The sequence below is a fragment of the Cydia amplana genome, chromosome 3 (genome assembly GCF_948474715.1).
Source record: "Cydia amplana chromosome 3, ilCydAmpl1.1, whole genome shotgun sequence".
NCBI lineage: Eukaryota > Metazoa > Arthropoda > Insecta > Lepidoptera > Tortricidae > Cydia > Cydia amplana.
In genome coordinates, this window is record NC_086071.1 from 13,788,399 (window position 1) to 13,803,724 (window position 15,326).

General features: G+C 36.0%; 1 protein-coding gene across 1 annotated transcript; it reads left to right on the forward strand.

Moving 5' to 3' along the window:
* Positions 1-2,243: 2,243 nt before the first annotated feature.
* Positions 2,244-4,162, forward strand: LOC134662608 (cilia- and flagella-associated protein 99-like). Its single transcript, XM_063518881.1, has one exon. It carries the CDS (start codon positions 2,354-2,356, stop codon positions 4,160-4,162), a length of 1,809 nt encoding a protein of 602 aa, XP_063374951.1. The 5' UTR covers positions 2,244-2,353.
* The last annotated feature ends 11,164 nt before the right edge of the window (positions 4,163-15,326 follow it).

Consider the following 15,326-nt stretch of genomic DNA (forward strand, 5'->3'; position numbering starts at 1 on the left):
CGGCTCTTAATGTCAAAGAAATTCCCTACTCGCAAGCTATATCGGCATTGACTACTTGTTTGGACTGGGCTGATGAATAATGCTACGTAATTTGAGAGACAAAGCCTTTGCTCTGTCAATAAATATAACCCGGCAGACTACATTAGACGAGTTCTTAAAATGATTTGTTCGCGATTATTTTGTGTTAAGGTATTTTCTTGATTAATTTCTTTGTCTTTGTTACTTTGGAGTCTCATTAATTTTTTTTTTTTTAATATACCATTATTTTCTTTATAACATACTATAATCCGAAGTATCCGAACGCTTCGCCAGTCCGTACAGGGGGTATTTTTTTGAAGTTCGTATTATCGAGGCCCTACTGTATATAAAATTGAAATAATTTTCACGCTATCGAATGAAATTTACAGCCATATTCTAACTTTAAGATACGTCAAATGTTATACATATATAGAAACGATATGGATCGGATATGCCAGTGTCAAGCAAGTGTCCAGACGTTTTTGTTTGAAGAAACGCTATCTTAAAGTCCGAATATGGCTGCATCAGCATACAGCTATGACTAGGGGTTCAGGGATCATACTCTGCAAAGCGGGTTTTGAATATTTATCATATTCAAATGCAGTGGGTTCAGCCAACAGAATTTTTGAAAGATCGTAGCGCTTTATAAGATCATAATACGGTTGCCAAAAATATGAATAGCAATCTTGAGACCTTTCTTTAGTAAGTTCTAAGTTCATCGATGCAAGCACCGTCGTTCGATAGAAAAAAAGAACACGAACATAGGTCTAAAACGCACCCATTTTTTAAATGCGTGATGATAGTTTTGATCAAACCATCGACTACTTTTTTTTTAAATAACTTAAACTAACAATTCAATAACAATGATATCCGCGTACGCATGCCTCTGTCCAGTGCTCAGCGATACGCTAATGTCTCTCACTCTCTCAGTCGCACTAATATGGAAGAGTGATAAAGAGAGATAACCGTTTCCTTCCCTACGACGCAAACGTTTGGCAAGTTGGCTAGGCCCTCTGAACTCACTGCACCTTAAGAGAATCTGCCCTGGAAAGAGACTAACTAAAAACCTCGTTTGTTACAGCGTTATCTCGATGAAAGTTAGTTTAACACAAATAGTATTTTCACACCACCTATTCGGAAAAGAGCTTTTTCTTCCCTGCTAGGAGGAATCAAAGTGGCACTTTTCTGTTCTAGCACACTATTTTAACATTTTTTTGCACATTATTTTTTAGCTTAAATAATCTGTTTAAGCATCAGATTATGTCAACACTAAGATTTTTTTTATTTTCCTCATAGTTGATGTGAAAAGCAGTATGTGTCCTCACTACGTTCGTGATTCTATTGTAGAATCCATCGCTTCATTCAGGATTCAATGTACGCCCTTGACGGAAATACCTATATCATTTTGATCCCTTGTAACACAAACTATTATTTTTGTGTAGAATTTAATAAGATAAATAAGCTTTAGGTACCTAATATGTTGCCCTATTTTCAAAGAGTGCGTAGATCAGAGAAAAAGGCATTTTTTTCTAAAGGATGAGACATATTTTCCAAGATGGCGGAGGATCCTCGAGGTCCCCAAACGTTAGATGATCTGTACATACATAAAAACAGGACCTTACTATTATTACCAAATACCTTTTATACCATACCAATTGTCAGGACTGTTCTAGAGATTTTTGTTCTATTTCGATTAGTGGTAATTTAATTATGTAGGATCATGTTGTAACCCTACTTGTCGGCGTAGGGTGGCAACGTAGCCTCTCGCCGTACATAGAGTCTGTGCGGAAAGAGAAGAGTCGTGGAATGTATGGGGCCCAATACAATCCACGACTCTTCTCTTTCCGCACAGACTCTAACATGGCTCGCGCGAGTGCCATGGGTGAAGACCAAAGAGTGAAGTGAATATGGTTTAAGCAAAATTCACATAAAATTCATTAATTATTTATGTGCTTATAGTTTGTCAAAGGACTGTCTTATTTCAAACAAAGACAGATATAATCATACTAGCTTTGTCTTACACTAGTACTAGCACCCAAAAGAAAAGGATGAGTATAGTTTTTTTGTTCTTATTTACTGACAATTTGGTTTGACCAACTATAATTAGTGTATTTTATCTATAGTATTAAATAAATCGACAGGTTGTAAACCCGGTGTAATCAAACCTCCACTAACCTAATAAATCAAATGTGCTAATGTCAAGCGTCAACATTTCGGACAGCGTCAAATAAATATTTGTTGTGATTGTATAATATGAATTTGTAAAATATGAATTGTACGTTATATATTTAAGTCGTATGTGATATTAGAAGATAGTAAACCATAAAATAATAGAATGGTTTACTATTACACATCAGCAAATGTCAAAATGGTAAGAAATCTATTAATTGATTATAGCTCTGCAGTCGCAGTCGCTCCCCACGAATACATGAAGTCATACATCGATAAGTGTCCGAAAGACACGGAAGATTCCAAACTAGGCTGGGTGGCCAAAACGTTTCTAGGCATTCAGAAGCACGATCAATTCTTAAAAGACATAGCTTTTCACTTGCCCGAGAAACTTTCAGATGAAGATAAAGACTTCTTCATGATTTTGTTCCACGCTCTAATCTTTCAAATCAAACCTAAAGACGTGCATCTTCTGTACAAATGTCTGTTTAATTTAAGCAAGCCTTTGTTGAGTACGTTTACATCCTTCTTGAGTAACGACGAAGTGTTGACTTTCTTGGAACACGTTGGTGAAGATTATTATGATGCAAAGTATATTACCGAAAATATTACATGTCCTTTATATACGTGGCAACCTTACATAAGTGAAATGGCTAATACTTATGCAGAATATGTTAAAAAGATTAGAATCCGTAGGACAAAGCCGCTAACTGTGCCAATAGCACCTAGTCTGTTGAATAGACAAGGACTACATTCAGCCAGTCGCGCAACTCATCCTTTACCTTCATCGCCAGTCTCATTACCTCATGTATCAAAACCAAAACGGATTGTATCCAGAAATGATATAGACGAAAAATTAAAAAAAAGCTATGAGAAAAATAAGCAGAAAGCCAACCACTTATTAAACGATGTTAAAAATATAGACTGTCATTATGCTATGGTTAAATCAAAAGCATATTTTCAAAAACTTCATAGTATTAAAGAAGAAATAGAAAACTCAATAAAACCATTACCGAAAATTCAAAACACATACTCAATAAAAAAAATATGCCAACCAGTTAAAGAAACTGCAGTCACCATCAAGCGGATGAATAAAAGAATTCAATTAGCTGAACAAGAAGAAGTTCAATGGTTTAAAAATGCTTTAAACAGCAAAAATACTGCAAAAATAGAGGAATTACAAGAATTTGACCGCCAAGAGAACGAAAGAGAACGATTACTTGACATAGAAAAGAAACATTTATTGGGCCAAATTTCATATGAAGAAGCATTATTGGCTAAACAAAGAGTCGTTGTTGAAAATAAAAAGAAATATGAACAGTTCCTGAAAGAGAAAGAAATGTGGAATGAAGAACTAGATAATTGGAGAAAAAACGAAATAATAAAAAAACGCAAGCAAATGGAAAAATTGTCTATGTTAGAATTAAATGTATTGCAAGCTAAACACAATATTGCATTGAAAAATAAAGAAGCTGCCGAAATTTTTAAGAGACGGAATGAAAGATTGTTAGAAAAAGCTTTAAAAGATAAACAGAATGAGTTAGACCGCAGAGTTAAAATGATAAAGGAGTTCAAAATTCTTGCTATAATAGCGAAAAAAGCAAAAGTACCAAAAATTATAGACTTGACAGAAACATCTGGCTTAGGTTTACTGTGTGAGATGTCAATGGCAGAACTTAAAGAAAGAGTAAATGCAATGAAAATAGGTTTACATGATGAGCTAGAACGAAAAAGAAATACTATAAAAGCAGTGAATGAAGAGAAAAAAGAAGAGTTAAAAGAAACGAAAAAATCCATCGAGTTTTACATGAATGAAAAAGCTACACTGAGAAAACAAATCAGAAAGAACACTTCTAGTATTCAAAATGCGTCTTCAAAGGAAATAGACGATTTACAAAAAACTCTAATGGAAAAACGGAAATTAAGAATGAAAATGTCTAAGCAACGTTCTTGTGCGTCTAGTGCGGATGTGTGAGTTATTTTTATAATAATTTTATTTTAATGAATATAGACACGAGTGTCTGTTTACTTATTTATACGTAATATATTAATAACATATTCAAGTTATTCAATTCGAAAATACTCAACTGCCAAACGGATTTTTATGTATTATGTATGAAATAAATAGTTTTTATGAGTATGATGATCATATGTCTCTGCTAATTACTTGGTTTTTATTAACAATATACAGTTACAGAATGATTATGTTATCTCTGGTCAAACTCTGAAGGGTGAATATGTAGGTCATACTGAACTAATTTTAGTATGAGTGGTGTTGTGAATAACGGTCATTTCGAGGCTTAAAGACTCGAACCCTTAAGACTCTCGAGGCTTAACGCCTCAAAGGCGGCAAAGACGATTTCTTACATCCATATGCGTAAAATAAATAAATACAATTCTCAAATATAGTCGAGTCTTTAAGACTTACTGAGTTACTGACTTATTGAGGGCTCGAGTCTTTAAGCGTTATTCACAATACTGACTATGAGGCAAAGTGACATGATTGACGTCTACATACTCGTACCTAGACCATCCATGTAGATATCAATCATGGCAGAATCAAATGCAAGAACTCTATACCCCATACAAGAAATCAACTTAAATGAAACGGGGCACCTAAGGGCATCGACTTAATAAAGTTGATTACTCTGTTCGTATTAGCATATAGTGCTTTGAGATGGAGATGTCCTGTAATAAATTTACAATCCCCGGTAGATCTAGACACAAATAGAGTTGATTCGGATTGGAGGTACGCTTGATACTGTTGAAAATTAATTTTGTTTTCACCTCTTCTTTGTAGGTATTAATATCAATATCTGGGAGACCGAGCTTTGCTCGGAAAACATAATAAACTCAAAAATTCGCGTTTTCCCAGAGATAAGACTTACCTAAATCGACTTTTCGCCTCCAATAACCTCCATATAGCAAATTTCATCGAAATCGTTAGAGACGTTTCCGAGATCCTGAAACTATATAGGTCTTGGAGGATACAACTAAACGGAGTAGCCATTGACAGGCTTTCCCCTCTGTCGAAAATAGGCGGCCAACGGTCATACACAATGTATGGACTGACGTTTATCTGACATGGCTATTTTTACGTTACGCATACATTTGACGTTCCCCTCCCCCGCAAAAATCGGCAGACTGTTTTGTACAGAAAATTACAGACATGGCGTCTCCGTTTGATTATATCCTCCAAAATATAGGTACATATACATATAAATAAATAAATAAATATACAATAATTGATCGTTTAAAGGGATAAGATGATCTTTTCCTTATCCACCATCGTGATTCGTTAAAATACACGGGCCAATTCGAACGAACACGGACATGAGAATGACATATAAATGATGTCAGTCTGATATCAGTGTACCTACATTTGAATTGGCTTGCCAGTCACTGTAGTTTGTCACAACGCTTATTTTTAGGCTTAAAGACTCGAGCCTTCAAGACTCGTAAGTCTTGAAGACTCGACTATATTTGAGAATTGTATTTATTTATTTTACGCGTATGGATGTAAGAAATCGTCTTTGCCGCCTTCGAGACGTTAAGCCTCGAGAGTATTAAGGGTTCAAGTCTTTAAGCCTCGAAATAAGCATTATTCACAACACTATGTTGAATGCTAGATTTTAAAACGAGAAACGAGGTTTTCCTACGCCGTTTAGTTGTACCAAAAATATTTATTAATAAAAGGGTGACGTACGGATGTAGTGCATACCTAATCGTTTTCCATCGTATTTTCGCGAAAACGTTCGTACCTGTCATGCTACTTCAGTCGAACTCAGTACTTTTTCTACCGAGACTGACTGAAATAGCAAGACATGTTCATACGTTTCCGTGAAAATACGATGGAAAATAATTATGCACTACATCTGTACATGTCCTATGTCCCCTAGATGGGGCAAAGGGCAACTATCACCAGGGAGTATTACTACCGTTATTATACGTTCATTCCAGGGATGTTGCGGATGCAGATTTTTTGACATCCGCGGATGCGGATGCGGATGCGGATATTTAAAGGCTCACATCCGCGGATGCGGATGCGGATGCGGATGTCAAGATTAGGTACTTAGAAAACGTCAAATATTACATTTTTAGTATTTTTTAATTAAAAAAACCGAAACGTTTAGTATTTGAGCAAGAATATAGGTGAGCGTTTTCCAAAAAAAGTGTACATGTCATTCATGTCTTCAAAATATTGACTTCTTGGGCTCATTTTACTCAGAATCATTTGTACATTCACGCCTCATACATGAAAAAAAGTGTCCCAAAATGTTGTATGAAAAAAATTTTTTCCAGTACGTCACGTTCATACAAATAAAAACAATTTCATACAAGAATGTGACGATCAGGAAAGGAAATTTTTGGACACATTTTTTTATGTATGAGGCGTGAATGTACAAATGATTCTGAGTAAAATGAGCCCAAGAAGTCAATATTTTGAAGACATGAATGAAATGTCCACTTTTTTTGGAAAACGCTCAGGTGCGTTATATTTAAATATCTGGGTGACCGAGCTTCGCTCGGAAAACATATAAAAACTCGAAAATGCGCGTTTTCCCTGAGATAAGACCTAGCTAGATCGATTTTTCGCCCCCGAAAACCCCCATATAGCAAATTTCATCGAAATCGTTAGAGCCGTTTCCGAGATCCCCGAAATGTATATATAAATAAACAAGAATTGCTCGTTTAAAGGTATTAGATAGATAGATAAACAGCAACTTCGCCGACTTTTCTGGATCTAGCTAGACGATTTCCTTATAGGTAATGACGAAATTACCTAGCACTTACGCCGCCGCTAAGACGTTCCTATACCGACTTGTTCGACATCCGCATCCGCATAAGCTCCGCATCGATTTTATGCGGATGCGGATGCGGATGCGGATGTTGAAAATAATGCGGAAGTTCCGCGGTTGCGGATGCGGATGCGGATGTTCGCAACATCCCTGGTTCATTCTTACGAAAGAGCGACAATATAGAGAGGGTCTGTGACATCAATAACTCTACACATGTAAAAATGGTAGTAGCAAGAGTAATGGTGTCTCCGGGCGAGCACCGATGGATGCGCAAACGCGCGCGAATTGGTTGCTGCGCTTAATTAGCGGGAGTAATGAAATACCTAATAGTAATCGGAATTTATAGTCAGCGCTAACGCTTGGCCCGGAGCACTATTACATTTGCTTACCAAGCAAGCAAGCTCAGGTGAACCACCAAATGCGCTTTCCGAATACGCATAGCTATTACAGATCTAGAAACCACAGTAACACTGGTTTGCATGCGTGTTTGATTCGCTGCGCTATAAGATAAGCAACGGCTTGATATATGAGTCCGATGCCTTCGATGCACATTCCATTACATCATATCTAGTTCTATAACTTATTTAAATTGTAATAATTTTACGTAGGTATAATACAGGGTCATTGATTTGCGACCAACTTTTTTTAACTTAAATTTCAAATCTACATAATCATTTTATTGTACTTAATTTTCGTCATATAACTTTAGTTTCAAATAAAATGTAATAAATATACCTACATTTTACTCGTTTTACATTACAAGTAAAATGCACTGAGGCACTGTCCATCAGTGTATTGTTGAAAGTGAATAAACAATAAATCTCTTTTGTGATGTAAATTTAAAACTTAGTGTGTGCCTAGTTGCTCAAAACTATTACATCTACCGGTATTGACGACGCACGACTTTCGAATCCCGATCAGTATTGTGGTTTACTATACTCTTGTTACTGTTCTGAGATGCCGCTTAGGCGTATAATAGCGCTATAAATTACCAGAATCGATATTACACTACAAAATAACGTGACAATGCGTTCAGAATCCCAAATATCTAGTCAATATAATTCGGATTAGAGCAATAAATGAGATGGGTTCGACCGTTCATTTGTATCGGCATATAATTTAAATTCTTTAACGCCAATGTTCAAGATTACTCGGCGAGATACAGCCGGGCGCCCGTGTCGCAGCGACAACCACTGAATAAATTTATATTTCCGACCGACAGCCCAACAGACTCTGAGACTTCTTTGTAGATAATTCCACCGGTAACGTTGAATGACTCTATTAACAGCTTCCCTTTTTGGGATAAATTTCGACGTTAGGCGCTGTCACAACTTGTCCTATCTATAGTGCGGGCCTTATTTGGAGGCAATCATTTTGTTGTTCAGCTGATTATTGCTAGAGTGAGGAAGGTACAGTACGTGTACAGTAATTAAAAACAAAAATATAATTACTCACAATTAATTACAAGCTGACGTGAAAATATTTCTTTTTCGAATATTATTGTCTTTTTTTTATTTCTCGTAAATTTGGTAACAAAAAAGTCAATGTTTACCACATTTTAAAGCTCTCTTAGTGGTGAGATCAAATGCGTGTTTTTTTTTAGATCTAAAACTCGGATCATAAATATTACCTCATTTTATTCACACGATAATATGTCATATTACCTTATTTAATTGAATTAAGCCAATACAAACTTTTAACATCTGTCAACCTTTGAACAAAGCGCTGCTATTGTTTCCCAAAAAGTTTTAAGTCCTAATGTATAATTGTTTGCCGCATTTTCGTTAGTCATAATTTATTTGATTCATAAACGCGTCACTTTTCAGGATTGCCATAAAACAAACCAAACCTAATCTAACCTAATTATAGGTTAACCTTACGAAAATCCTGAAAAGATAACGGTTTCAGTTTTAGGACTAATAATTATAGGACAAACAATACATTATGAACTGAAATAGATGTCATATATTAAAGAAAAAGTGACGAAGCCCTCCCTCTAGTGGTGAAGGCCGGATTCGAACCGGCGTCTTTAGCAATCCGCGCTAAAGCACTGGCACTGGTGGGCTTCGTCACTTTTTCTTTAATATATGACATTTATTTCAGTTTATAATTTATATATAGTAGTGTGACTACTTAAAAAACACAAATCAAAATATTTAATAAAATAATTTGATTTGTTCCCAAAGTTGTGAATAAATTATGACTTAAAACTTTATGGGAAACAAAGGGACCCCAAAGTGCAGCACTATGAATCGGAGAGGTCATCCCAAGATTGCCCCGATAAAAGTAAAATGTCAATAACCACCTAATTGGGAGAGAATCAGAGAACACTCCGCCACAATCACACCGTCCGTCCGAGCGAGAAACAAATAAATATTGTAACACGTACGAGATAATTCCACCGATAACTTAATGTGCTTACATTTCGAATCTGCTCATGGTTTTATGGAAAACTAAGATAGATTTTTTCCCTGTGATTTGTCCGGGTCGGTTAATGGGATGATTTTTATAGAGCCGGTTTGTCACTTAACGGTTTCACGTCCGATCGTAAATAACACGCTAATGGCTCAATTGTTTCGTATTACCACGGCTTAAGTAGGCGCGAAAACTTAATGCCTGACAATTAGAGATAATCATTTAAATTTAATTAATATATTTGACACAATCCATGTCAACGAATGCTTGGAATAGTTTAGGTGTTTTGCATTTAGATATTACACCAGTGAACGCATATAAACCATGGAAGTATTCTGTCCGCTCAATTATGACCCAACGTAAAGTATTCGATTGTAGGCGGTGCTTACAGACTGTTCGATTTGCAACTTCAGTTCGGCCGAGATGACAGTCAGTGACGGATGGCTAAATTGGTTTATAAAAACTACGTTTTTTTGTAATTAAAAATGTCTTCATGTGTCGTGAAGTGGTGCAGAAGTTATTTTAGTTCATATCAAGGACAGTGGAATCACTTTTCACTTGTAGTAAACAGATAACTTCAGTAAAATTTGGAATAAACATGACGACATTTTTTCAATACTATCGTGCTAAGCTAAAACGTAATAACTGCATACGACTTTCATAACAACATACGACTTTTTAAATTGCGAGAATAATAGGGATGGTTTTATGCCAAATGAAGTAGACTATTTTATTAACTTATGTTTGGTTTAGGTGTTTTCTATATAATTATAAATGTAGTAATAAATTCCTTCTTACAGATTTGTATTTTCCTTTTTTATTTCATGTGATGGAGCTATAAAAAAACTACCTAGTTATTTCAAATTAATAATCAAATTTATTATTGTCATTTTACATTACTTTCCATTCAGATTCCCACAAGATGCTATTCGCAGAGAACTATGGAAAAAAACTGTCCAATTAGAGAGACATGAAATTGAGTGGATGTCTGGCAAGATATCTAGAATATTATGTTCTATTCATGAGATAACCCGTGAGATAATCATACCCGGTCTCCTATATGTAGATACATTTTTTTCTATCACGCTTTCACTGAATTAATTTAACAAATACACACATTATCTGAAAATGTTGATCATTTGAATCCACCCTCTACTGTCACAGTAGGTTTTCTCTCAAGCCATTTCCGTCAGTAGAAAAGAGCAGCAAATTTAGAAAATGTAAGCGCGCGAACGGTTATGGTCCCATACAAAATTTTGCGCCTTTTTCTACTGACAAACTTGCTTGACCGGCTATATACATAATAAAATATTTCCATTGGAACTGAAAGTGGGGATTTATTGTGACTCCGCCTGTTTAAATGTTTTTGACCCGATTCGTGTACCCATGTAAATTTTGCAGGCTGTATAGCCTGTCCGATTTCTAAGATCAAGTTCGCCATACATTTACATAGTACTTGATCTTAGAAAAACGGACAGCCTATACCAGTACGGCTACTATCAGTTTGGCACTGACATAAACGCCGTCGAGAACGTAATTTACTTTCTATACATCTCGCTCGTACTCGCATATTAGTGTAAACGAGATGTATAGAAAGTAAATTACGTTCTCGATAGCGTAAATGTCAGTTTTGACTCTGTCAGTGACTCATGGTACGGGCTCTGAACGTGTCTTCGCACTGCCATACAGATTGATAATAAAATATACAAAATACTTATTATAGCGGAATACATTTATACAACAATGAATATTTAATTATGTTGAGTTAGTCTGTCATTTAATTTCATAACAACATTTTAACTAGTTATGTTTTAATCTGTATTAAATTATTATACGTGAATTATTTGACTGGTTCTTCAATGTATGGCATAAACCTATCCTTGTCCAAGTCATATTCTAATCAAATATGAACCGCGAACTCTCAGCGGCCAGTACGTACAGCAAGAAGGTTATTAGCGGATTAATGTCGCTGATTGGTAGTAATTGACATTATATGCATTTCATCTACACTTAGCTGTGTACGTTAGTGTAATAGAGACAGGCTCTGTAAACGTATCGTCTTATTTAAAAGGCGTAATTGTGTATGTGTGCTAATTTGGCCCGAGAATTTGAACGGTAATGTTCCCAAAGGCGGTTTCCAGTTATATGCTTTCACTGTATTACACATACACAGATCAACTGAAATGTTTTATTTCTTTAAAAGGCTAAGACGCAAAGCAGGTAGTTTTGGCTAGCTAAACAATTAAGTACATACCTATCATTTTGTTAATTATAAAGCATTGCCCCGGATTTCGTTTTATTAACCCTTAAGTGCCACTTGCACCATTCCATTAACCCTGGTGGGTTAGCAGAGTTTACCCTGGAGTTACCATGGTTACCAGTACAATTTTATACTGAGTTAACGGTTTAACCGCGTAACCTTGGGTTAATGGGATGGTGCAAGTGGCCCTAAATGGTATGTACATTAGTATTATTCTAATAAATACGATATAGTCTTAAACAATTGTAATTTAAAGGTGACGTTTAGATGTCAAGTAGCATTTCTGTTGCGTCGTTGTAGCCGCTGCAGTATCTGTCAACTTCCTTGTTAAAATGAGTGGCGGAATGAACGTCATAATCGCGGCAGTAAAGCGGTGGTAAACGTCACTTAGGTCCCGATTCGGATTTTGAACTAGATATCTATTAGACATCACCAAGATATGTCAGTGTCAAACAAGTGTCAAAAGTGACGTTTTTGTTTGAAGAAACGTCACTTTTGACACTTGTTTGACACTGACATATCTTGATGATGTCTAATAGATACCTATCTAATAGGTATTTGACGTACCTATCTTAAAGTTCGAATATGGCTGTTATTGTCTACAGCGGCGGCTAAAACGACGCCGCAACAGCTGCAGTTGAAATCTGAACGTCACCTTAAGGGTAACATTCCATTTCTGACCGCAGCTGCACTACTGGTACTGAACGCGTCGCTGTTACTGTCAATTTCCTTAGTAAAATGAACAGTAGTGCAGCTGCGGTTGGCGACTGTCACGTTAAGAGCACTAAGCAGCTGTCGCTCTCGGTGTATCGACAGCCTTACCTTTTAGCAGTTGCATACGGAAAGGCTAAGTTTGAATGTCAGTGGGAACCAATATCGAAACACTTTTTCGCCCCGCAGATAATTTTACTGGCCTCTGTAAGGTTAGCGAGATTATAAAGAATTTATGTTATGATTGCTCAGCCAATTTGCATATAAATAATTTGTGAATTTTACGCGCCAATGATGTCATATCCTTTAGTGTTTCGTTAAGAAATGTGTGAAAACATTTAGAGAGGTAGCTTATGGTTGTTTTTGCTCAATTTATTATGTGCTTTTAATGTAATTGAGAGTATATTTTTTTGGATTTTTTATGGCTTTACTGTAAAGTGGCATAATTGTTATTGTCGGCGTCACACAGTATTAACCACCTCATTTTTTGGAATTGTAAAAAGTTTCAAAAACCTCAAAACAAATTTTTATATTTTATTAAATTACAAGCTTTCACCTCGTATGACCAATTTATTTGAATAAAGCTTAAAATAAGTCTCCAAAGGTATTTAGGATATTCAGTGCGATTAGAACGTCAAAGTAAACCGCAAATGCAAAAAAAAAAAATAGGGTAGAATTTACTATCAATCATATACTACATAATATACATGTGAAACTTTATTACACATTCTGTTCATGTCCATACCCACACGTATCTGATCAATACCTTCTTTACTTATAATTTAATTTGGCGATATCACACCAAGACGCGCGTAGGATGGGTGTTAATATATTTGAGCATAGAACTACTTACGGCTGGTAGTGTCAGCGAATGTTCATATTATGTAGATGCGGCCTATCATTTAACAAATTACCGATGGTGAGGAAAGTTTATGGGATCGTACGTGCGAAATGCAGGCGCGGGAGTATTCTGAGTAAAGAGTTTGCAAGCAAACTATTTGGCATAGAATAAATCTCATTTAATGATTATTTTTAAAACACGTCGTAATATTTATAATGGTAGTTCGCTATATATCTAATTAGCTTTTGCCCGCGACTTCGTCTGCGTGATAGTCCAGCAGTTAGAGAAATGAGAAAATTAATGAATTGTCTGCTAATTGGTGTAAGCAATTAAGCATATTATGCTCAAAATTATTGCTATTTAGATTTTATCCAGGCACTATGCTTGCGCCTGGATAAAATCTTGACTTGACTGGACTTGAACAATTTTATTTAATAAAAATGTGCCGAAATGAAAATATTTACCGGTTTTACGATCAATTTATCACTCGAATAATAATATAGCCTAACATCGATATTAATTCGGGCATGACGTATGCTTGCTAAAAATATATATAAGTAGGTACTTATTTTGATAAGTATTATTTTTGTAATATATTATTTTTTATTAAATTAATCAATAGGCAATTCTCTCACCTAGGCAAGTCTTTCGGTCTCCTCCTCTACTTATAGTATCGATGCGACACAGTACTGTGAGTAACATACCTACCAATAACAAAACTACAACACAAAAAAATCTGAATGCTGCTCCAGAATAGTGGCGCGGCCGATAAAGTTGTTCCCTCGTGATAGCCGCGAAGTGTGGATGCATGTCCGCGCGCCGATCCAATAACAATAAATATCCAGCGCGGATTGAAGCGCCGAGCGGACACCGGCCTACAGACAAACTCTACTACACTTTCTGCTTTGTGATTTACCAAAACCAGAAAGTTAACGCTTTTACAGCGTGAACTCGCGATCTTTTAAACTTTACAATAACGATTCTAATAAAATTCAAAGTGGTTGTTTTAAATTAACGCCACAGAAAATATGACACTGTTACATTTTTATAGTACCTATACACAAGCGCTCGTATGTATGTAACATCCATGTGACATACAAGCGTTTTGCTTGTTGCATTATTAGTATGTGTTATCTACTTATCTATTAGTAACATTCCTATCGGGCCTCTGCCAAGCCTTTTCATTGCATAGTTAATTAATTCGCCAAATTTCTATAGTTCGTTTTTTTAGCATTAGAAATAAGGTAAACAATCTTAATGCGTCTTTTAATTGAAAAACACATTTTTAAAATAAGTTACGGCAAATATTTAACAATTATGAATCTAATACGATCATTTATATTCTTCTGCTTTCATAAGTAATAGTTACTGATTTTTAAAAAGCGTTTTTCAATTAAAAGACATGTCGAGATCGCTTACCTTCTTTCAAGTTCTTTCTAATGCTAAAAAAACGAACTATAAACTTGAGTGATTCGGGCAAGTAAGGCCCGTGAATGTTCTAGAACTCGACACAGCGTATTCATTGAACCTTTATAGCAATAATAAAGGTGAAATACTTACATTGTCATTTATTAGAATTAAAGTGACGAAAATTTACATATTCATCTTAGGTTACATTCGGATGTCAAATCCAGCTGCGTTACTGTTGCTACATTACTGCGGCAGCGTTGATGCAACGTAGCTGTATCTGTCACTTTCCTTGATAAAATGAGTATCGGATCGAACGTCATAGTCGCGGCAGTAATGCGCCGGCGAACGTCACTCATTTTATCAAGGAAATTGACTGGTAGGTACAGCGGCGACATCAATGCCGCAGCAGTAATGTCGCAACAGTAATGCAGCTGTAATTGACATCCGAATATCACTTTAAATATGACTGACTTCCTCTCATTCGCACCTCTATCATGTACTTTTGAAATTTAATGATAATGAACCTAAAATCATGTGTTTGTGTTTTCCTTTACCTACCTACCTTTATGGCTCCTCTACACGACGGGCCAGCGTCGGCCACTCCAAGGGACGCATTTATGCGTTAGAGGGAGCAAGTGATATTGCTATCTCATTCTACCGCATGGCTGCGTCCCTTGGAGTGGCCGGCGCTGGCCCATCGCGT

Coding starts and splice junctions, on each gene's coding strand:
- LOC134662608 (XM_063518881.1), top strand. CDS start 2,354: ATGGTTTACTATTACACATCAGCAAATGTCAAAATGGTAAGAAATCTA.